A 27398-nucleotide genomic window follows, 5' to 3' on the forward strand; every position below is an offset into this window, starting at 1 on the left:
GTCTGATTTGCTGGGTATTCTGTGTGGAATAAAAGTAAATGGACAATTGATAAATTGCCCTGGAAACTCTAGAAGCTCTGACAAAGCCATTTTCAGTTTGCAACCCTCCCAGGCCATTACAGAAGATGGAAAACAAAGCTTGCAAAAAGTTTCCCTTATCTAAAACTCATTACTATAGGATATAGGATTTAAACATTTGCTCTCGCTCTCTCTTTTTCCTGCCTTGCCATTTGAAATCTATGGTTAAATTATCGTCATGACCTAGTTCTTCATTTCAGTTAATTGCTAAAGCGTGTTCTCACTAAAGGAGAGCACGTGTTGCGGATGGGTCAGACAAAGCACCCTGTCGTGTTAGGTGGATTGGTTTGAGGGGCATACTTTGGCTGGAGTTGGTGTTGTTGGGCAAAATTGGATGTTGCAATTTGTGTGGGAGCGGTCAGAGGTTATTTAAGGAAGGTCCACAGCAGAGTGCTTTCTCTTTCGCTGTGGACAACGGATCTGGCTGGACACAGTGAAGGACTGGTTGTATCAACACTGATCTTCCTTTTACTATCCTTTCTTCTTTTGGTTTGTTTTAATTAGTTTTCTATTTAATTTTCTCTAGCCCTGCTATACCTCCACTGGCTTAGAGCTCCAGGAGGCTCCTTCGGGGCCGGGGAGTGGGGTGGGGCCCTGGGCTTCGGCCCAGTTCTCGGCTGAGGCGCTGGTCTTCCCTACCTTGTCCCGGCACCTGGGGGTGCTTCTCAGTGGTTGGTTGGGCAGGACTTTATTTTAATTTGTTCAATTTTACCCTTGTTCAATTCCCCTTTTAATTTTATTGCTTTTGTTCAACTTTAATTTTACTTTTAATTAAGTAACCCCCTCCCTTCCTGCGGGCCCCGTAGCGTCTGGAGCGTGGCCTAGGGGGGAACCGCTGCGTCCTTTCGCCTCCCGCCCGGGGAGGCGGCTGCCGACGGAGCGCCTCGGCGCGCTCCGCTCAGGGCGGGGGCCGGCGTGGGCGCGCCCTGCCTCGGCTGGGCCACGCTGATTGTGCGGCTTGGGGCCTTGTTTCGGCCCGCTAAAACGCGGGCCGATAAACCATCCCCCTCCCTCCCCTTCGGAGGCGGCCGGGATCGGCCGGGGGAGACTGTGCGCGACGCGGGGCGGCTTACCTGGGGTTGCGAGGGCGGCCTGCGTCTTCTGGCCCCCCTCCCTTCGCCGGCGCCTGCTCGGCCTGTGCTTCGGTGCGCACGGCGTGGTCTGGCTGACCGCGGCGGCGGCGGAGCGGCGGCGGAGCCGCTTGGCCCCCCGATCGCGCATAGCGCGTTCGGTAGGGCTTGAGGGGCAAATTTTAACCGTTTGGCTTGGCCGGGGCCTGGGGCCTCCTGGGTGAGGCTAGGCCAGGCAGGCCTCTATTGTGGGCCGTTCGGGCGGGAGCGCCATTTTGTTGCCTTAAAATTCTGTGTGCTGGCCCCTAGTGGCCGTGATCGGAAGTGCAGCCTTATTGGAATTTCTTTCCAGATTGCGCCACCTGGTGGCTGTTTGCATGATTACTGGTCTGACAGGGCTCTAGCCTGCTGGCCCCCAGTGGCCATTGGAGGAAGTGCGGCCTTCATTGGAAACTTTACGGGCTGCGCCACCTGTTGTTGAATTTTATAACCTTTCATTGAAGTGTCTCAATAAATTGTACTACTTACCTGGCTGGTTTAATTGCCTGGTTACTTATTGTTTGTGTTTAACTGTTATTTGTTCTTCATTGGTAGTAGGTATGGCTCCAAAGCGAAGAGCATCGCAAAGGCCCACTCCGGTCTCTTCGTCGAAAAGGCCTATTAGAGGCCCATCCCAGGCTTTGCGATCTCCTGAGCCGAACCAGTCGATGAATCGCATACAGTCCATGATCTCCGGCCTGGCTGATGACCCTGTCGCGCTAGCCCGTGTCGAAGCCGAAGTGGACAGCCTGCTGCATAGGCGCTCAACTCCATCGACATCCACTGCAAGGCCAGCCCCTCCTGGAGGCACAACGCCGTCAGTTGCATCATCTAGTGATGATGAGAGTGATTTTATAGCAGCAGGGGGCTTCCTGCCTGCGGCATCTCCTCAGCCCCCGAGTTCACCTGAGCCTCCGGATGCCGCGGCTAGGGGCCGTAAAGGCCCCAAGGGTTCTTCCAGGGGAAAGGCGTCTGCCCAAGTTCGTGCAGCCCACACCTCGAGAGTGTCACCCCCTCTAACGAGGGCGGCTGCTGGTCATTCACAGGTTGTCTCTTTTCAGCATACCTTAACCGCAGATCAACAAGGTGACGCCTCCGAGTCTTCGGTAGAGGATAGTCTCCTTCCCCCTCCAAGAGCTTCTTCCGGGGGACGCCGCCGCCGCAGGAAGAACTCAAGGAAGCGTGCTAAGAAGAGGCGGAGGGACACTTCATCCTCCCTTTCAGGTACCTCGTCCTCTAGCTCTAGTAGCGATGAGGAGGCTTCCCTGAAGCTCTATTGGGGTTTTGGGGAGGCTTCGGGACTTCCAAAATGGGCCTGGGAGCGGAGGGCGAACTCCCACAGGGCGAAATACGGGGCAGTTCAAGAATGTCGTGATGGTGTTTTGGTTCCCGATGTAAAAGTTGCTACTAATTCAGCCAGAGACATCATACCTGGCGCCCATTTGGCTACCAAGCTCCGCTCGAGGATCTTGGATGGCCGTTATGTTGACATATTTAGTCTTGCCCCCCCATTGGAGGGCCAAGACAATCTGGATAAGGGTTTCCCCACCTCTAAAAAACGTCAGGCGGTAGCAAAGGTGGACCGTACGTTCGAGCGGTGGCTCGATAGCTTTCAAGTTTTTGCCGGAGTGGTCTCTGCAGCTTATCCTCGGAGATCCTTGCACCTGTGGGTGTATTTGTCCATTGTCCGCTCGGCATTTACGATGGCGGGAGAGGCTGCCGCGATATCGTATGATGAGAATTTCAGGCGCAGGGCAGCCAAAATTCCCACGGCCCGATGGGATCGGAAAGATCTAGATGTGTGGACCACGTATGTGGCGCCGCGCATTGACAAAAAAGCTGTGGACCCAGTGAAAGCCAAGATTATTCCCACCAGGATGGGTCGCAAGTTGTTTTGTTGGGATTATAATAAAGGAACATGCCTGCGACAATATTGCAGGTTTTCACACGTGTGTGAAAAATGTTCCGGTAACCACCCTTCATCGGCTTGCACAGGAAGCCGCCGGTCCTTTCGGAAGGGTGGGGGCTCTCAGCAGCCCCCAAAGGCCGCCCCCCCGGCTCCTGCCGGCGGAGCAGCTAAATAACATTCTGTCCTCATTAGCCCATACCCCGGTACGGTTGCAGCCGCTATTAGCGTTGCTGCAGTCGTACCCAGATAAGAAGGCGGCCTCTTATTTGCAGGACGGTTTTTCGTCAGGTTTCAGGATACCAGTGGTTTCTTCCCCGGTGGCAAGGAACCCAGTAAATCAGAAGTCGATTTTGGATATGCCGGAGGTGGCCCGGCGTAAAATTGAGAAGGAGCTGACCTTGCAGCGTATGGCAGGCCCTTTTGTAGAGCCCCCAATTCCGAATCTGCATATCTCTCCGTTGGGTATTGTCCCTAAGAAGGCCCCGGGTGAGTTTCGCCTAATTCACAATCTTTCACACCCCAAGGGTACATCAGTAAATGATGTTATTCCCCCGGAGCTTTGTTCGGTGAGGTATGCTTCCCTTGATCAAGCGATCAAGATGGTTCGGAAATTTGGGCCAGGGGCTTTGTTGGCGAAATGCGACATTGAGTCGGCATTTCGTCTGCTTCCTATTCATCCTGACGACTTCTGGTTATTGGGCTTCCAATTCGAAGGGGGATTTTATTTCGATAAGGCCATGCCGATGGGCTGCTCTGTAGCCTGTGCAGCTTTTGAGTGTTTTAGTTCATTCTTGGACTGGGCTTTGCGCAAGAAGACTGGTTTAAGTGGTGTCACTCATTATTTGGATGATTTTTTATTGGCCTCAGCTAGGGACACGGGGCACTGCGTTGTACTACTGCAGGCCTTTGATGAGTTGACACAAGAATTGGGTGTGCCATTGGCAGCCGAGAAGACAGAGGGTCCTACTACACAGTTGACTTACTTAGGTATTTTGTTGAACACCGTGACCCAGACGTCTAGTCTACCGGCGGACAAGATAATTGCGTTGAAAGCAGTCATTAGGGAATTGTTGCCGCTTAAGAGGGTAACTTTACGTCAGCTCCAGTCGTTATTAGGCCACCTGAACTTTGCCTGTAGGGTGGTCGCCCCTGGGCGCCCCTTTTGTTCCCGTTTGGCCAGACTTATGTCAGGCTTGAGAGCCCCGAGACATAGAGTGCGCCTGTCACATCAAGTGAAAGCTGATCTTCAGATTTGGTTGGAATTCCTGGAGGAATTCAATGGGGTGTCCTTGTGGCAGGACACACTAAACCTTCGGTCGGACTTTCAGGTGCATTCTGACGCGGCAGGGTCCTTAGGGTTTGGTTTGTATTGGGACGGTAGGTGGTGCGCGGAGCACTGGCCAACTGCTTGGCGTGGGGAAGCGGTAGTTCGGGACTTAACGTTTTTGGAATTTTTTCCCATTGTAGTGGCTGTTCATTTATGGGTGGAGCATTTCAGGGACCGTCGAGTTTGTTTTTGGACCGATAACTTGGCAGTGGTCAACGTACTAGCCAAGCAGTCTTCACGGTCTTCCAGGGTATCAGCCCTGTTGCGGGCTTTTGTCCTGCATTGCTTACGTTTTAACATTGTGTTTTCTGCCCGTTTTGTGCCTGGTGTGTCTAATGTGATTGCCGATGCTCTGTCCCGTTTTCAGATGGAGCGGTTCAGGTCCCTGGCGCCAGAGGCTCGAGAACGTCCGGAATTTTTCCCGGATCACCTCTGGAACCTTGGCAACACTTAGTTTTACAAGGAGTAGCTGCATCTGTTGCCCCCTCCACTTTGCGGTCTTATCAGAAGGCTTGGTGTGATTTTTTAAAGTTTGGGCAGTCGGAGTCGGGAGGTGAGGGTGATCCCCACTCTACGTCGCGGGTGCTTCAGTATCTGGCGCACCTGTTTCAAAAGCGTCGGGCAAACAGGACGATCAGGCTCCATTCTGCAGCAATATCCTTCTTTAGTAAGGCACTCTTTAACAGGGACCCTTGTGAGAAATTTGTGGTAAGAAAGGCACTTGAGGGCTGGGGTCGGCTTCGCCCCTCCAGGCCTATTCCACGGCGGCCTATTACATTTCACCTACTGTTTCAGATGCGTGGTAAACTGAGGAGCATCTGTTGGTCCAGGTTTGAAGCCCGGCTGTTCTCTGCAGCCTTTTCTTTAGCCTTCTTCGGGGCCCTGAGAGTGGGTGAAGTGGTGCTTGAACCTGACCGGGCTGGCGGTTCAAGGGGATTATTACTGGAGGACGTGAGTGTGTCTCCGTCTGAGGTACAAGTCAACGTCAGGAGCTCAAAAACTGATCAGCGTGGTAGGGGAGCGGTGATTCGGCTCCCTGCCACTGGGAAGAGGGGCCCTTGTCCGGTCAAGGATCTCCAGCGATATTTGGCTTTACGTCCTCCAGGTATGGGCCCCTTGTTTATTCACGAGAATGGGCGCCCATTGGCTCGTCATCAGTTCGCGAAGGTGCTCCGCAAGGCTATTGCGGCCTGCGGCCTGGCTGCCGCTGAATTTGCACCTCATTCCTTCAGGATTGGGGCCGCAACAACGGCCACTCATTGGGGTTTATCGGCAAGAAGGATAAAAGACCTGGGTCGTTGGAGGTCTGACGCATATAAGGGGTATGTACGTAAATGATGCAATTTCATGTACTTATGTATCTGTTTCACCCTAGGTCGAGCACCCACACGTATTTGGATTGTGGGGCACAGTATTGTGCACTGGGCGGCTTGCAGAGCTCGACAGTCTGGTTTGGGTGTCGATCTTGGCCTTCCGCAAGAAGTGAAGGTGTCCTGGATTGCAAGAAGGGGAATGCTGTGGAAAGAACTTCTGCCGCTTATCCAGAGGCGTGTTCTTTTGGAGGACCCTCCTACGGCAATTGTCATTCAGTTGGGGGAGAATGATTCTTGTTATGTTCTGCGTTCTATGATATTGGGGGATGTGAGGGATGTGGCGGCCTTGGTGCCGCCAACGAAAATAATTTGGTCAAAGTTATTACAACGTCGTAAGTGGAGGGGTAGCCCTTGTGTGGAAGCCACCGAGCGTTCCAGGAAACGGATTAATGCTGCAGTAAGCAAGTTGGTGGTTGATTTGGGCGGGTTTGTGATCACACACCCTTTGATTAGGTTTAAATCCACTGAATTGTTTATGAGGGATGGGGTTCATCTTTCATCCGTTGGGAATGATGTGTGGTTGAGTTCAGTGGTGGATAAGTTGAGGGTGTGTTTGAGGCTGTGAGTGGTTGGCGGCGAGCGTAAAGGGCTCGATTGGCGGTTAGGCATTGGTCTAAATTGGTTGGTGGAGGGGTAAGGATTGGCTGTGCCTGCCCCTCCAATGAGGTTGCTGCTTGGGAATTCCGTTAAAGGAATTCAGGGTCTTACCATCCCCCTCGTCCAAGCCCCTGGAATCGGGCTTGGGCCGCGTAAGTCCCTAGGAGCATGCGGGGAGAAGCTGAGGGTCTGTGTCGCAGCTCCGCCTATCCCTGAACTTGTTCCTCCACACTGGCTTCCGCTGGAATCCGGGAGTCAGTGCTGTCCCCAAGGCGGGAGGGACAGCTAGTCGTAACCAATGCCTACGCAACCACTCATAATTTGTATGCAAATAAAGTTGTGGCCAAAATTATGCCAAAAACCTTAAACAAAATTCCATGTGTGAAGTGTGAGTTATTGGGGTTCAGGGTGTCTTGGGGACCTCAGCACGCAAAGCGTGTTCTCACTAAAGGAGAGCACGTGTTGCGGATGGGTCAGACAAAGCACCCTGTCGTGTTAGGTGGATTGGTTTGAGGGGCATACTTTGGCTGGAGTTGGTGTTGTTGGGCAAAATTGGATGTTGCAATTTGTGTGGGAGCGGTCAGAGGTTATTTAAGGAAGGTCCACAGCAGAGTGCTTTCTCTTTCGCTGTGGACAACGGATCTCCCGCCCGCCCTCCCTTGTGGGCTTGCGCTTTGACCTTGCTTTGCCTGTCATGGGGTCGTCCGCCTTGGTGCGGGGGCCCAGTAGGAATTTACCATTTGGCTGATTAGTGCGTGCCTCTTGGGTTTTGCCTACTGCTTAGCAATACGTCACAACTTGTAAGGTTGGCGGTTAGGCATTGGTCTAAATTGGTTGGTGGAGGGGTAAGGATTGGCTGTGCCTGCCCCTCCAATGAGGTTGCTGCTTGGGAATTCCGTTAAAGGAATTCAGGGTCTTACCATCCCCCTCGTCCAAGCCCCTGGAATCGGGCTTGGGCCGCGTAAGTCCCTAGGAGCATGCGGGGAGAAGCTGAGGGTCTGTGTCGCAGCTCCGCCTATCCCTGAACTTGTTCCTCCACACTGGCTTCCGCTGGAATCCGGGAGTCAGTGCTGTCCCCAAGGCGGGAGGGACAGCTAGTCGTAACCAATGCCTACGCAACCACTCATAATTTGTATGCAAATAAAGTTGTGGCCAAAATTATGCCAAAAACCTTAAACAAAATTCCATGTGTGAAGTGTGAGTTATTGGGGTTCAGGGTGTCTTGGGGACCTCAGCACGCAACATAAATAGTGAATTAGCTACTGAGAAAATTTGCAATAAACTGTTAATTGTTATTTTAAAGATTTTCTGCTTTATGTTTTGCAAAAACTCCTGATTCCAGTGCCGAAGAAGAGCAAGGCAGACTTTTTCTCCCCGTGATGAACTACCCAGGACTTGCTGCACAAGCAGTGTGTGTGACTTGTGTAGTTGAAATGCAGCTGAAGGAGAGTCAGCAGAGCGGTGCCGCATCTTTAGCTATTACTGGGCTAACTGCAGTATCTCTGCAAACAGGCTCACATCAGTGGAGTTACTGTGTGGGTACCAGCTGTAGCAAGACACATCAGACAAACCAAAATTCAAGGTGAGTCACGAAAGCAAATGTCACGTTTTTGGTGCATTGATGTTTTTGACAGAAAGACGAGGATTAGATGCAGAGGGAGGGGAGGTTGTTTAAGATCTCTAGGAATAAAAGAAAGAAGCTTCCAACTTGCATGTTGATTCTTAGATTCAGTTCGTACTCTGCATTTTCAGCAGCAGAGAAGCCTTTAAAATGAGATGACTATAATGTGACATGTGGGTAGGTGATGCCTCTTGAGCTGATCTTATATCTTTATTTGCTTGACTCAAATATTAGTGGATGCATTCCTTCCTCCCCGTGTCCTGGAAAGCCAAAGAGTTGTGTTTCCAGATAGTGGTTGGTCTCACTGATATTCACGTCTGTATGCCCAAAATATTCATGATCAGGCCTTGTGAAGCAGGGTAAGTGGGGTGTTGGGTGCTAGGCCTGCAGATCGATATGAATGGAAGCTGGGGATTGGAGCATTTCTTGCTGATATGACTTAGGAATTGATGGCACTCTAAAGCAGAGTTGTTAGGGGGAAGGAAGAACTGGGGAGGTCCTCTCCCAAGCATAAGACTATACATTTTCTAACCAGATACTCCTCTCAGTTTTCAGTTTTTCCTTTGGCATCGGCAAGGCAAATTGTGAACTGACAGCAAAGCTTTGTTAACTGGTCTGAACAAACCCCAGTTTGCCAAGTTTGGACATGACAGCAAACTATGGATGGAATGAAATGTCAGACTAATACAGTTGTCCCACCAATGCACGTGTTTCTCCCCCCTATGCATGCCATTCTGGAGTTCTCCCAGCCCTCCAGAGCAGAACGGTGGGGGTGCAGGGGGCACATGAGGAGACAAAGCACCACAGCACTAGCAAGAATCCTTGCACTATCCCCATGTGTTAGCTGAATCTGGCCCTATGATTCTCACAAAACAGAAATGGTGAGCTAAAAAAAAACTTCCATTAGGAGGATGGGTGGTGTGGCTTCCCCAAAATGGCCTCATGGGCCAAATTGGGAGGCCTAGCAGGCCAAGTTTAGCCTGTGGACCAGAGGTTCCCCACCCATGGTCCAGGCCAACAGCAGTTCCTCTTGCCAACATTCATGCCTGGGGCAGAGAGGTTCATCCAGAAGCCCTGCATCCCAGGCACCAAGGAGCAAACTCCTCCCATCAGTTCACTAAGATCTGAGGCATTGCTCCCATCTTTGAAGTTTGTGTCATTTTTGACCTGCCGTCTCTCTAGAGGTAGCTGTTGCCCTTGAAAGCTGTATCATTATTGTCATCACACAGAGCTTCTTGGATTGTTTTTGCCTTAGGTATTTTCCCCAGCATATCATCTTCATGATTTACAAAATAACTAAGTGCACGGTTCTGTTATATTCCACAGATTTCAGAGGGACACTGTTATTTGAATGGTCCAGACCATTTAAATTAATCAAATAACAAAATAACTGATCCGTCTGTAATCAGTTTCATGAACAATGGCAAGTCATTGGCCACTAGTTCTAGCTTACTAAATATGATAATATTTGGCATGACTATAAAAGTAAATTCTGGGGAAACTGACATCATTGTCAATAAAAATAATTATCTTCCACAAAAGAAAATTCAAGTAGGTTTTGAGGGGGGCTTTTTAAATAGAAGAAATATTGTAATTTTATACCAAGTCATATTTTCTTGCAGAATATTATGATTTAAAGTATTTCCCCCTGTTTATTATTGTTAATAATTATCAAAGGATATAATAATAATAATAATAATAATAATAATAATAATAATAATAATAATAATAATAATAAACAAACTGCAACACACACACACCAGCAATGTTTGGCTTGTCATTCATCAAAATCAATGCAATTAACTACTAGGGTAACAAAGTGTATAGAAATTCGTTATATTATTTTGTGTGTGCAAGTACAAATTGACCAAACTGCCCTTACTGTAAGAACAGAATTTACTTTAGCGGATAAACATCCTGTGCACATTGTTCCAGTATGGAGGACTATGTGCTATGTATTAATCTCATGCTGTTTCTACTGTTTATAAGGAGCATGGGGGGAAACCAGCAGGAGATAAAAAGAGATGTGGCATTACTTGATGACCATGAGAAAGACCTGAGGAAAAGGAAAAGGTTCTTACACAGGGCAGCCAAGGATTTCCAGTCTGGTCAATCCAAAGGCCTATCTGACTCACCAAAGTCCTATTTAGCCAAATATTTTGTCTCCAATGCTACCAATCCTGATTGCTCTGGAAAGTCCACAAGCAAGGCATGATGGCAATAGCCTTTTCTTGTTCCAAACATGTCTTTCTTTGAACACAGCCATTCCATTTAACTACCATGCCAGATAGCCCTTGTCTGCTCTTTCCTCTGTGATGCTGGCTAGTTTTGTGTTTAGAAAGGATATTAATCTCATAGCCATAATAACCTTTCTCCCCGAGTGAATTCCATAAATGAATTGTGTATCCTGTGCAGAACTATGTGGGAACATACCCAGAAAACTGCCTTGTAGATAGTCAGATAATTTGTTGACCCAGCCCTTGTCTGACAGCAGCTCTCTGGGACTTCAGTCAGAGATCTTTCCCATCACCTGCTACCTGAATCACAGAATCATAGAAGTGTAGAGTTGGAAGGGACAACAAGGATCATCTAGTCCAACCTCCTGCAATGCAGAAATCTTTTGCCCAATGTGGGTCTTAAACCCACAAAGCTGAACCTACAATCTCTGGCTCTACCTGAAGATTCCAGGGGTTAAATATGGGACCTTCTGCACGCTCGCCAACTGAGCAATGGTCACTTCATTCATTCATTTTATTTGTACAGTGGTACCTCGGGTTAAGAACTTAATTCATTCTGGAGGTCTGTTCTTAACCTGAAACTGTTCTTAACCTGAAGCACCACTTTAGCTAATGGGGCCTGCTGCTGCTGCTGCGCTGCCGGAGCACGATTTCTGTTCTCATCCTGAAGCAAAGTTCTTAACCTCAGGTAATATTTCTGGGTTAGTGCAGTCCGTAACCTGAAGCGTATGTAACCTGAGGTACCACTGTATGTCACTTTCCCACCCAAAAAAAGAAAGAAAAAGAAACATTTGCAAAGTGGGCTTATAACAAGGAAACACAGATGCAATTCAAACAAACATTATACAATTTCATAATAACAGCAAAACCAAAATATAATAGCATAAAGCCCACATTTCAATACTGTAAGTTTAACATGCATCATCCAATGACAAAAATTACAAGGGAGCTTCACAGTTTCACCTTAATCCTAGAAACACCCCTCCAACAATGTTGCTCACAGTCTCTCGCCTGCAGTAGCTTCTTATAAGGCTTCCAAGGGCAAAGGGTGGGGTAGCTAAAACATCCCTCCCATGATGTTGTAGCTACATGCAAAGCAGACGTTCTTCCCATTGTACTTCCTGTGCTCTTGCTCACATGAAAAACAGCATGCTTTATCATTAACAGAGTCCCATTATGGGACCTGGAATCCTTTCCTATTAATACAACCATGAGCACAGAGGTAGAACCTAGTGATCAGCCACAAATGCATAGAAATCTGCCACTTGGATATTGCTTGGCTTGTGGGCGTCATGGTTTTTACATCAGAGAACTATTCCACATCCTCTGTTGCTTTTTCAGGATCAAGCCTAAAGGTAAAGGGACCCCTGACCGTTAGGTCCAGTCGCAGACAACTCTGGGGTTGCAGCGCTCATCTTGATTATTGGCCGAGGGAGCCGGCGTACAGCTTCCGGGTCATGTGGCCAGCATGACTAAGCCTCTTCTGGTGAACCAGTGCAGTGCATGGAAACTCCACTTACCTTCCCGCTGGAGTAGTACCTACTTATCTACTTGCACTTTGACATGCTTTCAAACTGCTAGGTTGGCAGGAGCAGGGACTGAGCAACGGGAGCTCACCCCATCCCGGAGATTCGAACTGCCGACCTTCTGATCGGCAAGCCCTAGGCTTGGTGGTTGAACCCACAGCGCCACCCCTGTCCCTTTTAAGATCAAGCCTAGTATGGTGGTAATGTGAGCATTAAGGAAGAAAATAGGCACATTTTGTAGGAAAGAATGAGCATCCGGTGCTTCAAATTTTGCTTACTAAAATAATGCAAAAATATGCAAAAGCTAAATTCTTATTACTCTTTTCCATGCTGGCTTTCATTTTTACATTATTTTTTTGCTGGAAAAAAGAAACCAAGTTTCCAAACAATCAAATGAACATTAGCCACGAATGATAACAAATCATATTGACACTTCAAGAGCAAATCATTCCATTAGTAAAACATGTTTGAACTGCAAATTTTGTAGATATAAGTATTCTGTGTCAGTGCTGAATGGTTTGATAGCTGAAAGGCCTTAGCAACAAAGCTTACCAAACTTACTGATGTTCCTTGAATTATAATAATGAAACTAAGGTCGGATTTTGAACTGAGTGTTTTTGTTAAGCCTATACAAGTTCATATACAACTTCTTGTTTGATGAAGCCACTTTATCAAAGTCACCGTGATTTTATTCCATGGATGGCATTGCGTTGTGCAGGAAGTGAAATTCTGGGGCATTTTCCTCATTTGAGAATTTTCTTCATAAAGAACTTCCATTTTAAAAAAAAGAACTCTTGCTTTATACAACTTCCTTAACTCAGCTGCATAACTACAGTGATACCATCTGAGATATGCTGATATCCTTCCTAATCTGCAGTATACATTCTAGCTCTCTTACTCCAATAAACCATAGAATTGTAGAGTTGAAAGGGACCCCAAGGGCAATCTAATCCAGCCCCTTGCAATGTAGGAATCACAACTAAATAATCACTGAGAGATGGCCATCTGATAAAAGCCTCAAATGAAAGAGAGTTCACCACTTACCAAGGGAGTCTGCTCCATGATTGTACAGCTCTGTCTCAGCCAGCATGGCCAATGGTCAAGGGTGATGGAGGTTGCAATCCAACAGAAAGGCTGAAAGTTTCTAGCTAATCTTATGTTATTAAGGCTTCAGTTAAATGATATTGAAACATCTTTGAATGGGTTGACATGGGTCAGCAACAGAGTCCTTGAATCCCCATGACGGGGTGAGCTCCCATTGCTCTGTCCCAGCTCCTGCCAACCTAGCAGTTCGAAAGCATGCCAGTGCAAGTAAATAAATAGGTACCACTCCGGTGGGAAGGTAAATGGCATTTCTGTGCACTCTGGTTTCTGTCACAGTGTTCCATTCCATATTTTTGCACAGTACGTCTTGAGATCAAGGAGCAAGTTTTAATCTATATTGTGACACAACTGGGTGCCATTTTGAATCATGATGGTAGCATGAACATTTCAAAACTGCACTGATTTTGTTTATTTGTTTCTTTCTTAGAATGGTGAATAATAATAAAAAAGGAGTGTGCCACCCTGTTATCCTAAGCTAGCGGGCATCTTGTGCCAATGAGTTCAGTAGGTTAAATAAATTACGCACTGGACTGGGAAAAAGATGAATTCCATACTATTTTATGAATAAACAGGAAGAAGGGAGAGCAATATGAGCTTGCCATATCATCTGCAATGGGACTTCAGTTTAGATATAATGACCTTGAGAGGGAACTAAAGGTACAAAGAGATATGAGGATAGATAACTATGAATGATAATTACTGTGGCTTTCAGTCAGCCAGGTATTACATGACAGCCTTTTCCTGTGTTGCCCTTTTTGTGGTCACTTAACAGTTGTGAATCATGCCTGTGTGATTCACACACAGATACGATACAATCTCCATGGCAACTTGGTTACTTGAGTTAGAAATACGAGCTGGCACAACTCAAGGTTACTCTCTCCCAATGCTTTTAGAGCTACCATTAGCTTTTTGATTTGGTCTCTATTGTGAAGCCAGATCTCCATACTTAAATGCCATTTCTATAGCAGTTTCTTGAATTCCAGTGTGCAGGGCATATTACCTTGGAAAACAATTTCATTCCGTAAAGGATGACAGGAGGATGAAACCTCCCATCTTGCACATATGTGCCACATGCTTCTGTACTATTGAAAACATTGTGTTTAGCTTTGGGTCGACATCAAGTCACCAACCATGCTTCTTTTGCTGATGCTCCTTCTGGAGCTAGACTACTGAGAGCTAAAAACAAACAACACACGGAATCAAAAGGTTGGTTTGAATTCCAGGCGAATAAAAGCACAGAATCGGCCAATTTAATTTCCTTATGTGCTCTGTTTATTTTTCTTGCTCCTGTGTGTGTGTGTGTGTGTGTATGTGTATCTTGATTGCAAGCATCGTCTCCCCCTGTTGTCCATACCCATAAAATGCAGTGATCAGAAATACGAGAAAGGCAATGTGTTTCTTTGCCGTTCTTTTGTAACCTGACATGAAGTAGACAGACACCTTCTGAAGTTTGTGCATGCTGTGCTTTTCCCCCTCCCTTGCTGCAACAAGAAAAGCCTTTTCTTTTAACCTGGCTTCCTTTGAAGAAGTGAATCAGGCAGCTTCATGGCCTCTCAAGGTAAGTGATTATATATAACCCATAAAGGGATGTTTACTAAAAAAAAGGGGGGAGAAATAAAAAAGAAACCCACCCCTAATGGTATATAGCAATCAGCCATCTGATTAAATGGGAAAGTGACAACTCCAAGGAGTGGTAATTTCTGCTCTGACTATGCTGCAACTGAGGCGGAATAAAATCGAATGTCAGCTATAATATATAAACTTCAGCTTGCATTTCTTCACAGATGTGCAATGTTAGTTGTATCCTTACACCGGCACCTGTCTGCTTTTGCATACATGCTATTTATTAAACAATAGGAAACATAGAAAGGTCATGCTTCCATTCAAAGTTTCACATCCTTCAAGCACACTTCACCGGAGAATTATTGCGTCAGCAAGTACTGATCATTTGGAACATGGTTGACAAAATCCCCACTAACAAGCGTCTGAAGGACAATTGAGTGCAATCAGACTGAAGGGGCTAGTTTGTGCCCTGTCTTCCCTTTAGTTTGAGACAGCTAACTCCTCATTAAAGGTGAAAATTGCCAGCAACTGGAAATCCTTTCAAACCGTTTCCCTTTAAAAAGAATAAAAATGAAATGTTATACTTAAAAATGAAGTCAAATTCTTCTCTCACATCTACCAGCCCGTCTCTTCAAATAGCACAGGTGTTAAAAAATTTGGCAAGAGGGTTCTCTGGAAGTACTAACAAGATCACACGCCAAAAAATTATACATGAAATGCTATTTTAATATGGATAGTTTTAATTTCTGGGTAATTTTTATGGCACTTCTTGGCATATGCAATTAAGTAGATTGTAATCTTGGGGTGTGTGGATGTAGGTACTTTCTGATGCAGTAAAAAAGGTCAGTTGTCCCATCTGTAAAATGGGAGGGGGGAATGCATTGTTATTGTGAAGACAATAGGAAAACACTGTGCAAAATGTAATGTTCTGTTTAAATGCTAAGGAGTAGAATGGTGTTTAATGGAGTTAGCAAAATCATTTGGAGCAAAGTATCCCAAAAGAAAAGGAACATAAAGCATAAATCTACATCTAATCAGCAGCCAGTGGTTTAAAATATTGCAATTTATATGCTTTATCTACAGCATAGATAAGTGTGTGGAAAACTACTGGAATAGGGATCCCTTCATGTACCACCTTTGCAGATGCACAAAATAATGTATACCACTCCTCAAATTGCCTTAGATTTCCATGAATATTTAGTGCACCTGCTGCTTGATTTTCTCTAGCTTAAGTCTGAGTGACAGGGCAGACTTCACTTTCCCCCACCAGCCCCTTCTTTAAAAATGACACCTGTACTTGGCCAATAAAACTTCACGGCATTTCAGGAAACACAAGTTTGGCCAACGACAGGATTCTGTGAGGTAAAATGATGCAGGAGAGCATATGAAATATTTATGCCCCGGTTATGCATTTTTCAAAAGCCAGATAGAAATTCAAAGGGATTCCTCCTTCTTCCTGGGGTCTCGAGCTTTTGAAGGAAAGCTGTGGCTGCAATGATAAATTAAGATCAAAATACAATTACACGATGAAACAGGCATGCTCACAATGGAAAATAACGCAAAGGGGCCTCTTCTAAACCCACAACAGCCGAAAACTGTAACTTGGTGGTTTATGTCCAAATTGTAAAAGACACATCATTGTCACACAAGGTTTCTTCAGATGGGCTACCTTCCTTCTCTAAAAAAAGAGCTGAGCATGATCAGAGAAGGCAGAGATGAAGCTTCCTCTGACATGAAAGGAGATAGAAGAGAGTTGGTCAAACCGTGAAAATAGAATGAAGCAGGACTGGCAAAGATAAAGGCCCTTTGCAGGGTATGCAGGTTGTATTCAGCACCATCTGCACTATACAATTAAAAAAGTATCATACCACTTTGATGACTCCCCCCAAAGAATTCTGGGAACTGTAGCATGTCCCCAGAGTTGTTAGGAAACCCCTATTTCCTCCAAGAGCTACAATCCTCATAGTGGCTTAACAGTAAACGCCAGACCCACCCATTGTCCCTATTTTCCATGGGCAATCCCAGATTTAGAGAAGTTGTCCTGGTTTCTGATATGACCCCGGAATGTCCCGCTTTTCCTCAGGACATCCCTATTTTCATGGGAGAAATGTTAGAAGGTATGGAGTTATCTAACCCTTGAGCCAAAGGCAGTGGCGTAGCTAGCTGCTTGGGTGTCCGGGGCAGTGCACGCGCCCTGCAGCTGGGGGTGGAACAAACCGCCCATGGGGAAAGGCCAAGCCAAGGCAGGGCATGCTGCATGGAGCCTCTCCACAGCCTCCCCCTCAGCTGAAGGGCAGCTGAGGCGGTGGGCAGTATGCAATGCCTTTTTCCAGGGAACACTGGGATTCCCAGGATTCTTTGCCTGTATGGCAGAAGGCAGAAAGGCCAAAGGCAGATGGAGCAAGAGCCAATGACAGGCAGAGTCAAATAATTTTTGGTTTTGTCCCCATCCTCTTCCTTGCTAAGTTCAATGTGGTCAACAGTGAGACTAAGGAGAAGGAGGTTGACTGCTGTACATCCTGGAGTGGATGTAAGTAAGAAGGCAGGCAGTTGGGGGTTGGCTGAGGTTTGTGGAGCAGTGCCCCTTTCGCCCTAATGGACCAGTCTGCACGACTGACCATGCTCCCTGCTTCAGACTTTTCAACAACAAAGCTACAATGTAGTGTGAGGTGAATTGAACAGAACAGTGGCGTAGCGTGGGTTGTCAGCACCCGGGGCAAGGCAAGTAATTTGCGCCCCCTAACCCGTGGATTTGCGCCCCCTAACACGTGGATTTGCGCCCCCTAACCCTAACCCCCAGATGTTGCGCCCGGTGCAGCCGGGCCCCCCTGCACCCCCACACTACGCCACTGGAACAGAAGGGCATTGAAGATGTCACAGAGGGTGTGTGATCTGTGAGTCTCACATGATGTACATGGAGTGTCTCAATCAGGTTGTTGTTGTTAACCAAACTAGGACTTATTTTCATTAAAAACTGTTATAACGTTTTCATGCAGCTATTTCAGGCCAAATTCAGAAACCAATGCAAGATCCTCTTCCCGGTTCTCCAGAGCCTCCAGCTCAAACAAAGACTTCAGAAACTACCGCTGTCTGGAAACAAGCCCAGCCTCCTGCCGGTTTGCCTCCTGGTCTGGAATACCTCAGCCAGGTCCTGTTCCACTTCCAACTACTGTAACTGTAAAATTATATATTAGATGTGTTTGAAGGGCCCCCTTTTAGATTTACTTCCACCTTTCCAAAATGTTCTGTTGTGCCTTTATCTTTTTGTGCTTCCGTAAAATGCAGCAACAGATTATAATAATTTTCACTTTGGGATTCCCTGAGATGATCTGTCTTCCCTTGAATTTACTCCACATTTCACTACAGATCTGCTCAAAACATTTTTTTTCTCTCCTCAGAAGCATAGCAATTCCAGATGGTGCATTTTCCCCCCTTTGGGATAGTTATGAATTACCTTTGCAAGTGCCTCAGGGATGCCACACATCAACACAGCATGAACACTGTGTTGGCCGGTGTTGCTTCCTCCACTGGGGATGGAGTGGTGTTTTTGCTATTGGACAATTCCATCCTCTGCTTGACCTTTCCTCTACAGTAGGTAACTAAACACTCGCTCTCATTTCTTGGTATGATGAAGTGTCATAGGTAGGTCGCTCAGATGCATGCAAAATTTTTGTTTTATTTCTTTTCTGAAATACGACTTTTTCTAGAGTTGCCAAACCAGGGACAGAGGAACTGTGGCTCTCCAGATTCCCATCTGCTGAAGGCAGCACAGCCAGTGGTCAGGTATGATGGGAAATAAGAACTGATGGGAATTATCCATCAATGTCTGGAGGGGCACAGATTCCCTATCCCTCTCCCCACCTCACAAACACCCCAAGACCTGGATTGCTCTTGAAGCTTGTCTGCAAGCCTTCTGCAATTCACCTGCAGACTTTTGAGGTATAGATTGTGCCGTTTTTTCTCTCTCCCCAATTTTGCTGAACAGCTAGTCTGATGAAGAACTCTGAATAAACTGAAAGCTCTTCGTTGATCTAATAAAGATATTACTATCCTGTAGATTTTGGGATTCGCCCCTCCTCTAATGAACCAACATCACTACCTACATTTGTGTCTTTTTGCTTGATGTTTTGAGTTGAGCAAACGTTTAGGGAACCATCTTTCTTAGGTAGTTTGCTGTTGTCTAGCTAGTCTTGCAAAGGACCCACTTATTCCATCTGATATTCTGCTGCAGGCTCAGATTTGTAGAATGAAAGAAGTCAGCTTTGAGGTTTTCTGAAAAGCAAAACTTTTGATTTCTAGCTGGACCCTAACTCTGGTGAAATCAAATCTAAATTACGGAGCCTTAGAACTCCTGTCACACCATCACTGTACTTAGATCTGAGGCTTCTTGCCTGGAAATATCATATGTGATCAAACACTTCCAAATACTCCATGAAAATTGTTAATAGAAAGCCTGTTCGACAACAAGGGCAAGAGCTGCTTCAGAGAGCAAATTTTTAGAATTGCAATTGGAGGTTGCCCCAATTTTTCTCCTGCCTTTTCTGTAGCATGAAACAGGGGGTGAACCTAGAGACAACAAAAGGCACAAACTTGCATCTTGTCAAAAGTGCTTGTGTCAAGGGCATCACTGGAAAAGGAATTGCTATTCTTTGCAACCATGTGTTTGATTCTGATGTGGTTCTGATGTGGACATACAGTGGGACCTCGGGTTAAGAACTTAATTTGTTCCGGAGGTCAGTTCTTAACCTGAAACTGCTCTTAACCTGAAGCACCACTTTAGCTAATGGGGCCTCCCGCTGCCACCGCGCGATTTCTGTTCTCATCCTGAAGCAAAGTTCTTAACCCAAGGTACTATTTGTCTGTAACCTGAAGTGACTGTAACCAGAAGCGTATGTAACCCGAGGTACCACTGTACATCAAATTCCTTATTTGTGTGGTGTTGGTTTTTTCCCAATGCTCATATGTCCCATATGTGGTTAGAATGGGATAGAATTCAGTTCCCTGCTTCTCAGACTGCATTGAGGAAGAACTTCAGGTCTTAAGGCAGGAGTGGGGAACATGCTTCAGCCTGAAGACCACATTCCCTTCTGGGCAACATTACTGGAGTCAAGTGCCAATGGTGGGCTGGGCGAGAGGCAAAAGTATATTTTAATTAGACAAGGAATGTAAATTTTCAAAGCACTTTTTAAAGGAACAGCTTGTTGGATCATCCCAGTGGCCCATCTAATCCCTACTCTCGCAATGACCAGCCAGATTCCTGTGGAAAGCCCACAAGCAGGACAAAAGCATACGTTCTAACTTTTTTCAATCTGAAACCAGGACTTGCGTCTTCTGGGACGTGCTCCGGGGCGAGTCATGTAGGCATGCGCGTCGCTCCTGCCCTGAAAAACTGCTTTTGGGGGGCAAGAACTTGCACAGCACCCACAAATGCCCATTTGTGTTTTGGGCACCGCACAAGATTGTGGTTCCAACAAAGCACTTTTTAAAGGGTGAGAGTGTCACACAAGAGAGCATGAGATCGTGGCACCCAAGACAGCTGCTAAGATCCTGGGACTTCTCATTTTTTCCCAGGGGACTTGGGAAATATGCATAAGTGGAAGAGCACTCTGCCCACCTGCTATTTCCAGAAGGTGGCATCCAGGGGTAAACTGCCTCTGGCAGAAGAGGCAGAACATAGGCATCATGGGCAATAGCCTTGTCCTTCCTGAATTTATATAATCCTTTTAAAAAGCCATTCAAGTTGGTGGCCATCACTGCCTCTTTTGAGGAGCAAATTCCACAGCACATGAAGAAGTGCTTTGTTTTATCTGTCCGGAATCTTCCAACATTCAGCTTCATGGGATGCCCACAAGTTGTAGTGTTATGAGGGAAGGAGAAAAACTCTACCCACTATCTCCATGAGAGGCATAGGATGCCCTGCTTCCATGTGAACTTGCCTGGACTTTAGGATTGGCCTCAGGGGCACTACTCTAGGTCAGTTCGCTCCAGTTGCAGCTTCTCTGTGCTCCTTAGCTGTGGTGCATTCTTCATGCCGTGTATTATCTTATAAACTTCTATCATGTCCCCTCTTACTCTCTTTTCATCTAAACTAAGAATATCCCAATTGACCATCCTTTCCTGGTAGGGGAGTTATTCCATTTCCTTGATCATTTTGGTTGTTGTTGTTTTTTTAAAAAAACTTTTATGCAGTAGGCCAGTTTATACACACACACACACACACACACACACACACACACACCCCTCTATTCTCCACCCCTGCTTGAGCAAACTGTAATATTACCCTACAAGCACTTTCAGCCCAAATTTAAAAGCAGAAACCCAACATGAATGAGATTGAGTTAAGCAACACTGCAGCCATATGTAGAGTTTATTATGGTTTTACACTGCTGATGTATGTACTGGTTATACTCATTTGTTTCCATTGTGACTGTTTAAGTTTTGCTTGTCTTTGAATTTTGTTGGGTTTTTTAAATTAAATACATAAAGGTATTAACAGCCCAGAGGACATACTGTGGTTTAATTGGGTGCCTGTATAAATGCCAGATACAAATAAATACTATACTGTACTGCATCTAGTATTTTATGCAACACACTATTATTTGTTAGTGTTTGATGCTGTTGAGTATGAAAATCTCCAGATATTTTCAATGTTCCACAATTCTCATGTTTTCTTATTTACTTTCATTTCTGAACAGTTGGACCAGATCATTATTCACCAGCAAGTGGAGCTTCTTCAAGGTACTGCACATTCCAGCTCAGCCATTGTTAGAGATGCCAGATCCATTTACTTCTAACCCATATCACTTTTGCTTACGTTGACCCATCCACCTGGTCCCTCATTTTTGCACCAAGATGCAATGTCTATTTCTACCTCTATAAAAACTGCATGTAACAATATTTTTGAAGACATTCTCTCTCAAAACAACACACCTTATAAAACGTATTTTCTGTTGTTGTTGTTTTAAAAACTAAAAATAAAAATCTAATCCGGAAGGAATTAGCCTTGGATCAAATTCAAATGTAACACTGCTGAATCAAAACGGTCATCAAAAATATCTATTTTATAGGCTAAATGCATTTCTACCTGTTTGGCTTTATTTAGTTATACTTGGGACTGAAACCTGCAGCAAGTATGAGATTAAAAACCACCTGGGACAAAGAGTTTACTTTGCAGTGGAAGAAAATGGTTGCTTTGATCGTAACTTCTGCTCGCCGCTGAGGTCTTTTACCATAAGGATTACAGACAACACAGGTCAAGAGGTGATCACAGTCAACAGACCTTTAAGGTGTAATAGCTGCTGCTTTCCATGTTACCTGCAAAAGGTCAGTTAATCCTAGTAGCAACCCTTTTTATCAGTTTGCACGTTTCCTTTACATCTGTATGCGCATTCTGATGGCGACGGTTTAGAACTGCACCTGAGAGTGCATTCATCTGAAAGACGGAATGTGCTTCAGAATAAGCACCCCATTTATTCCCTTTATATTGCATTTGCCCTTCTTTAAAGGAATCCTGCAGAAGGGGGATCATGCACAGAGAATGGGTGCATGAGATTGTGCTTTTACTGGGTGCGCTTTTTTCTTCCTCCGTGGTCTTTCAGACTGAGAAGGGGCAGCTTGACTTGCAGTTTCCGGGTTCCTTTGGTGTTGGTGACAGAATTCAGGTCCAAACTACGCATAGCTTCAAATGCATAGCTAGGAAGCGCACCAATATTTCCTTCTTTAATTATGGGCATGGGGAGGGGTGATTTGCATTGGGACCAGAACAGGGGGCTGGGAGAGCTAACCCAGGGGTAGCCATCCCTGAGATAGCCAGATATTGCTGGACTAAGCTCCCACAATCCCTGAGTATTGCCCATGCTGGCAGAGGCTTATGGGAGTTGTAGTCCAACAACATCTATAGGGCACCATATTGGTTGCCCCTGCCCTAACCCATTAAATGTCATTTTCTTAAAACCTTCAGCAATTATCTTCGAAAGCCACTGGTTAGATCATAGAATCATAGAATCATAGAGTTGGAAGAGACCACAAGGGCCATCGAATCCAACCCCCTGCCAAGCAGGAAACACCATCAGAGCACTCCTGACATATGGTTGTCAAGCCTCTGCTTAAAGACCTCCAAAGTAGGAGACTCCACCACACTCCTTGGCAGCAAATTCCACTGTTGAACAGCTCTTACTGTCAGGAAGTTCTTCCTAATGTTTAGGTGGAGTCTTCTTTCTTGTAGTTTGGGTCATCTAGTCCAACTCCCCACAATGCAGGAATCTCAACCAAAGCATCCAGGACAGATGACCATCCAACCTCTGCTTAAAAACCTCCAAAGTAGGAGACTCCACCACACTCCTTGGCAGCAAATTCCACTTTCGAACAGCTCTTACTGTCAGGAAGTTCTTCCTAATGTTTAGGTGGAATCTTCTTTCTTGTAGTTTGGATCCATTGCTCCGTGTCCACTTCTCTGGAGCAGCAGAAAACAACCTTTCTCCCTCCTCTATGTGACATCCTTTTATATATTTGAACATGGCTATCACATCACCCCTTAACCTCCTCTTCTGCAGATTAACTTCTTATTTTCACTGTCCAATAGTTAGAAGTTCAGTCTCCTCCTGGGACTACAGTTGGCTACGTGGTGCAGAAATGGGACCCTCTCCTGCCCAAGTTCACTATAAGGAATGAAAGCAATGAAGATGTGTTGAAGATAATTGGCCCTTGTGCAACATGCGGTTGTTTTGGAGATGTTGACTTTGAGGTACTTTTGATAACATTGTGATTTGTGTGTGTTTTCAGTTTGCAAAATATGGGGAGAGGTGGAATGAATTAAAATGACAGCCCTCACTAAACCAATTTATTCATTTTGTGTGCTGCATTTTCAGAGGGAGGGGAAAAACGTCCACGTCAAAATAATGTAATTTATTTATTTAATGATTTTCTAGTCCACCTTTTAGGACTATAAAAGCAGTTCACAAAAGTCAGTAAGACTTCAGTACTGTGCCTGAGCCCCACTGAACTCTGAATGTGCTGTAAGAGACATATTTCAAAAAAGCATTAAAAATAAGACCAGTAAATTAAGAAGCAGCAACAATTAACATCATGAAAGCTATCAATCAAGTGCCAAGCAGAAGAAAAACACGTTTAAAATCTGCTATAAAGCTATCTATGAGGTTTGCTTTTTTTAATGTTCACATTTTCAAAATATTTAAACTAAGCTGACTGCAGTTTGCAGCCTCTGAATGTCACTTAAATTATTGGCTTGTGCTTCACTCCCTTATATGCCTTGTTTTCTACTGCTTCCATAAGCAGCTCTTGCAGGAGGGGATGTATGGGGGGGGGTGGTTGTGGTGACAACTGCATAAGGGTTCCATGGTATTCACACCACAAATGCATTACATGATCAGTGCCATCAGCTCTGTCAATAAAAAAGAATTTCGTGCATTGATTTGAAGAAAGCAGATGGAAGTTTTTCTTCCTCTCTCTCTCTCTCTCTCTCTCTCTCTCTCTCTCTCTCTCGAACTAGAATCAATGTATTTATTGTATTAAATGGCTATGTCAGTTTCAGCCCAGATTAAAATGTGGTTTGTATTACTTGATAAGGTTTCATTGGAGATAAAATACCTATATTGAATTTAAGCCAGCTGGTGATTAAACACTAGATATTTAACTGAACTCTCCTTTTCTGATGTTCAGTTATACGCAGCTTCTCATTTCTGAAATTCATTTGCTCTCTTCAATAGCTCCAATGTCATAGTTAACCACCACTTAATCCCACTCACCCACACTTCCAAATATTTGAGGAATGTTCTCCATGCATTCCTTTCAGTTCTCATATGTTCTTTTCCTTTCCTGCAGGTAAAATCTCTAAACGGAATGTCAACTATTGGCAAGATTTCCAAGTATTGGTCTGGATTTGTCAATAACATCTTTACCAATACAGCCAACTTTGGTATTCAGGTTCCTGTAGACCTTGACGTAAAAATCAAGGCTGTAATGATTGGTGCTTGTTTCCTCCTAGTAAGTATACCAGCAAAGGCAAAGTCCTCTCTTTCCTCAGTCCAATCCTTCTTTCCTTAAATGCCTACATTTTAGAAGCAGTCCTGGGAGACTGGGCTGAACGGATACTTGAATCTGGGTTTCCTGCACCTAAACCCAACACACTATGCACCATGCCACATTTGTTTATGATTCATCATATTCTCTACCCACACAGGCAATTCTGTGTATGGTACACAACTGCATTGAAAAACAATTATTTTAATCCTATAGCCCACCGCTCCTCCCAAAGGAGCCCAGAGCAGCAAAATGCAACACATTTATTTAGATACTAAATGCATTAAATACATCTAAAACCAGTCAAGTATCTTCCTAGCTAATCATTTCAAAGTTGCTGGGAACAGTATCTGTTAGCTATCAAAGTCTGGTTGAACAGGAATGCTCTTAAATTCCCCCCCCCCTGAATGCTAGTAATGGAGACACCAAGGAGGGCATTTCATAAATGGGGAGCCAACACCAAAAAGGCCTTGTCATGAGTCAATGCTCTCTGGGTAGTTCCCATAAGCGGCACCACCACACATCTGGAACCTACTGAAAGCCTAAGGCAACACTCACCTGCTCTTAGTATGTTGTATAATTTGCCAAGGATTTTCATTATCTTAAATTCAGATTTTACATCATTCTGGATAGCGTTGGGTAGTCATAGTATCCTTTGATCTAAAGAATCGTATGAGGCAGAAGCAGCTTACTGAGGGAGGCAGAGCATCATTTGCCCTTCACCAACACGGGTGGCGCTGTGGGTTAAACCACAGAGCCTAGGGCTTGCCGATCAGAAGGTTGGCGGTTCGAATCCCCGCGACGGGGTGAGCTTCCGTTGCTCGGTCCCTGCTCCTGCCAACCTAGCAGTTCGAAAGCACGTTCGAAAGTGTAAGTAGATAAATAGGTACCGCTCCGGCGGGAAGGTAAACGGTGTTTCTGTGCACTGCTCTGGTTCACCAGAAGTGGCTTAGTCATGCTGGCCACATGACCCGAAAGCTGTACGTCGGCTCCCTTGGCCAGTAAAGCAAGATAAGCGCCACAACCCCAGAGTCGTCCGCGACTGGACTTAATGGTCAGGGGTCCCTTTACCTTTAACCTCCCCATTGCCTTTGCTCTTCCTTCTGATAAACAGCCACAGCCCACCTGCTTAGAAGCTAGCATAGTGGCTCCAGACCATATATTAGGCCACTTCTTATGAGAACTTACAGTCCACTGGAGTTAGTTCTCACATGCATGTTTGTACAGGTTTGCCCTAAATGTGAACCCTTCGTACATGAACTCACAAGTACCCAATCGGTGCTTGAGCTGGCAGTGGGACCATGCTAGTTAGCCATGCCTCCATGTTCCACACCATGCTGCCCTGACTTGCATTTCCATGTATTGACACAGACATCTGCAAAGGGGAGTCTTCTTGTATGTACAGGAAGGCTTCCCGTTTGTGGACATCCTCTGCTCCAATTTGGGAGGAAGGGTATAAGCACATCCAATGATAAGCAAAAGCACCAGCAATATAAACCACGCATTAATCTCAAAACCAGCATAAAATGGATGTTGAATTCAACATAGGGATAAACAGATAGTTGCATCAGTGTGAAAATTTTCCCTTGCTCAACAGAAACAATCTCCCCCTCTTTTCCCCCTACACAGCCCTTAATTCTGTTTTGGGGTAATTCCCCCAACCCTCTAGAACAGATTTGGGGGCATGTGTGTGGGGAGGAGAGGGAAAATTCAACTGAAATGTTGTTGAGGTTCACCCAATTTATTTATCTGACAAAATTTATAGACTGCTTAATAAATAAATCTCTGAGCAAGTTACATAAAATGTAGATATAGGCTAGCTAACTACCCTCATGTATACTCCATGCAACATTAAAAGCCTTAGATAAAACACATGCTTTTAAAACGTTGCTTTAAAAAAAGGTAAAGGACCCCTGGACTTAACTGTCCAGGCAAAGGCGACTATGGGGTGGTGGTGCTCATCTCGCTTCAGGCCGAGGGAGCTGGCATTTGTCCACAGACAGCTTTCCGGGTCATGTAGCATGACTAAACCGCTTCTGGTGAGAACACCGTGACAGAAGCCAGAGTGCACGGAAATGCCGTTTACCTTCCCGCCACAGTGGTACCTATTTATCTACTTGCACTGGTGTGCTTTTGAACTGCTAGGTTGGCAGGAACTGGGACAGAGCAACGGGAGCTCACCCTGTCATGGCAATTCAAACTGCTGACCTTCTGATCGGCAAGCCCAAGAGGCTCAGTGGTTTGTTCAATTGCTTTCACTGACCACTCCTGAAACAAGCCCCCTGAACTAGATCTTAAGGTAGAGGGAGGACCATATGAGTGCAGATGGTACCAAACCATTCAGTGCTTTAAAGGTATAAACTAACTAGCATGTTATAAAAATTGTAAAGGTGCCTAATGATTCAGTTGTTAGCCTAACCCTTTAGTCCGACAAGGCAAGAAATAAAATTATCTCCATACTTTAAAGCTGTCTGATTTCTTCTGATGCAAAACTGTCTTTCCTCAGAAGAACTGCTTTAAAAAGGCTTTAATGAAACCCTACAAGTCAGCCTTTTGATATTAATTGTTGCCTTTTTGTATCTTCCTCATCATTCACAGTTTATTTATTTGTAGGACTTAATGTTCTTTGAGAACTCCTTGGATGGATTGTAACAAGGAAGATGATAGGAACAATAAAATATGCAAACTACAGTTCAGTAAGTAAGAACGAAACATAAATTGGTCGCCTTTGCTTTGAAGACTTATACATAAGACACTTTCTAATTCTTTTTCATTTTCTTCCAGCGGTCCCTTGAGCTCTGGATATTACTTTTGAACTGTACAATCCTATGTTTTGTTTTGGGGGATTTTTGTAAGAAGAAAAAAAGCGGGGGAGGCAATGACCAATGTTTATTAAACTATACGTTACGTAAATAA

At 45.3% G+C, this 27398-nt stretch overlaps 1 protein-coding gene across 2 annotated transcripts; it reads left to right on the plus strand.

Annotated features, from left to right (window-relative positions):
* Positions 1–27398, plus strand: PLSCR5 (phospholipid scramblase family member 5). 2 transcript variants are annotated; one of them, XM_082224587.1, is made up of 10 exons: positions 1–34; positions 7736–7975; positions 14408–14439; positions 17441–17592; positions 21140–21182; positions 21547–21767; positions 23026–23187; positions 24285–24446; positions 27096–27178; positions 27267–27398. In XM_082224587.1, the coding sequence occupies exons 2-9, from the start codon at positions 7773–7775 to the stop codon at positions 27132–27134; spliced, it is 1014 nt and encodes a 337-aa protein (XP_082080713.1). In that variant the 5' UTR covers positions 1–34; positions 7736–7772; the 3' UTR covers positions 27135–27178; positions 27267–27398. The 2 variants fall into 2 exon arrangements, with proteins under 2 accessions (XP_082080713.1, XP_082080714.1); XM_082224588.1 differs by lacking the exon at positions 1–34 and having other exon boundaries at positions 7903–7975; positions 14373–14439.

Source organism: Podarcis vaucheri (assembly GCF_965113315.1).
Source record: "Podarcis vaucheri genome assembly, chromosome: 5".
In the NCBI taxonomy this organism is placed as follows: domain Eukaryota; kingdom Metazoa; phylum Chordata; class Lepidosauria; order Squamata; family Lacertidae; genus Podarcis; species Podarcis vaucheri.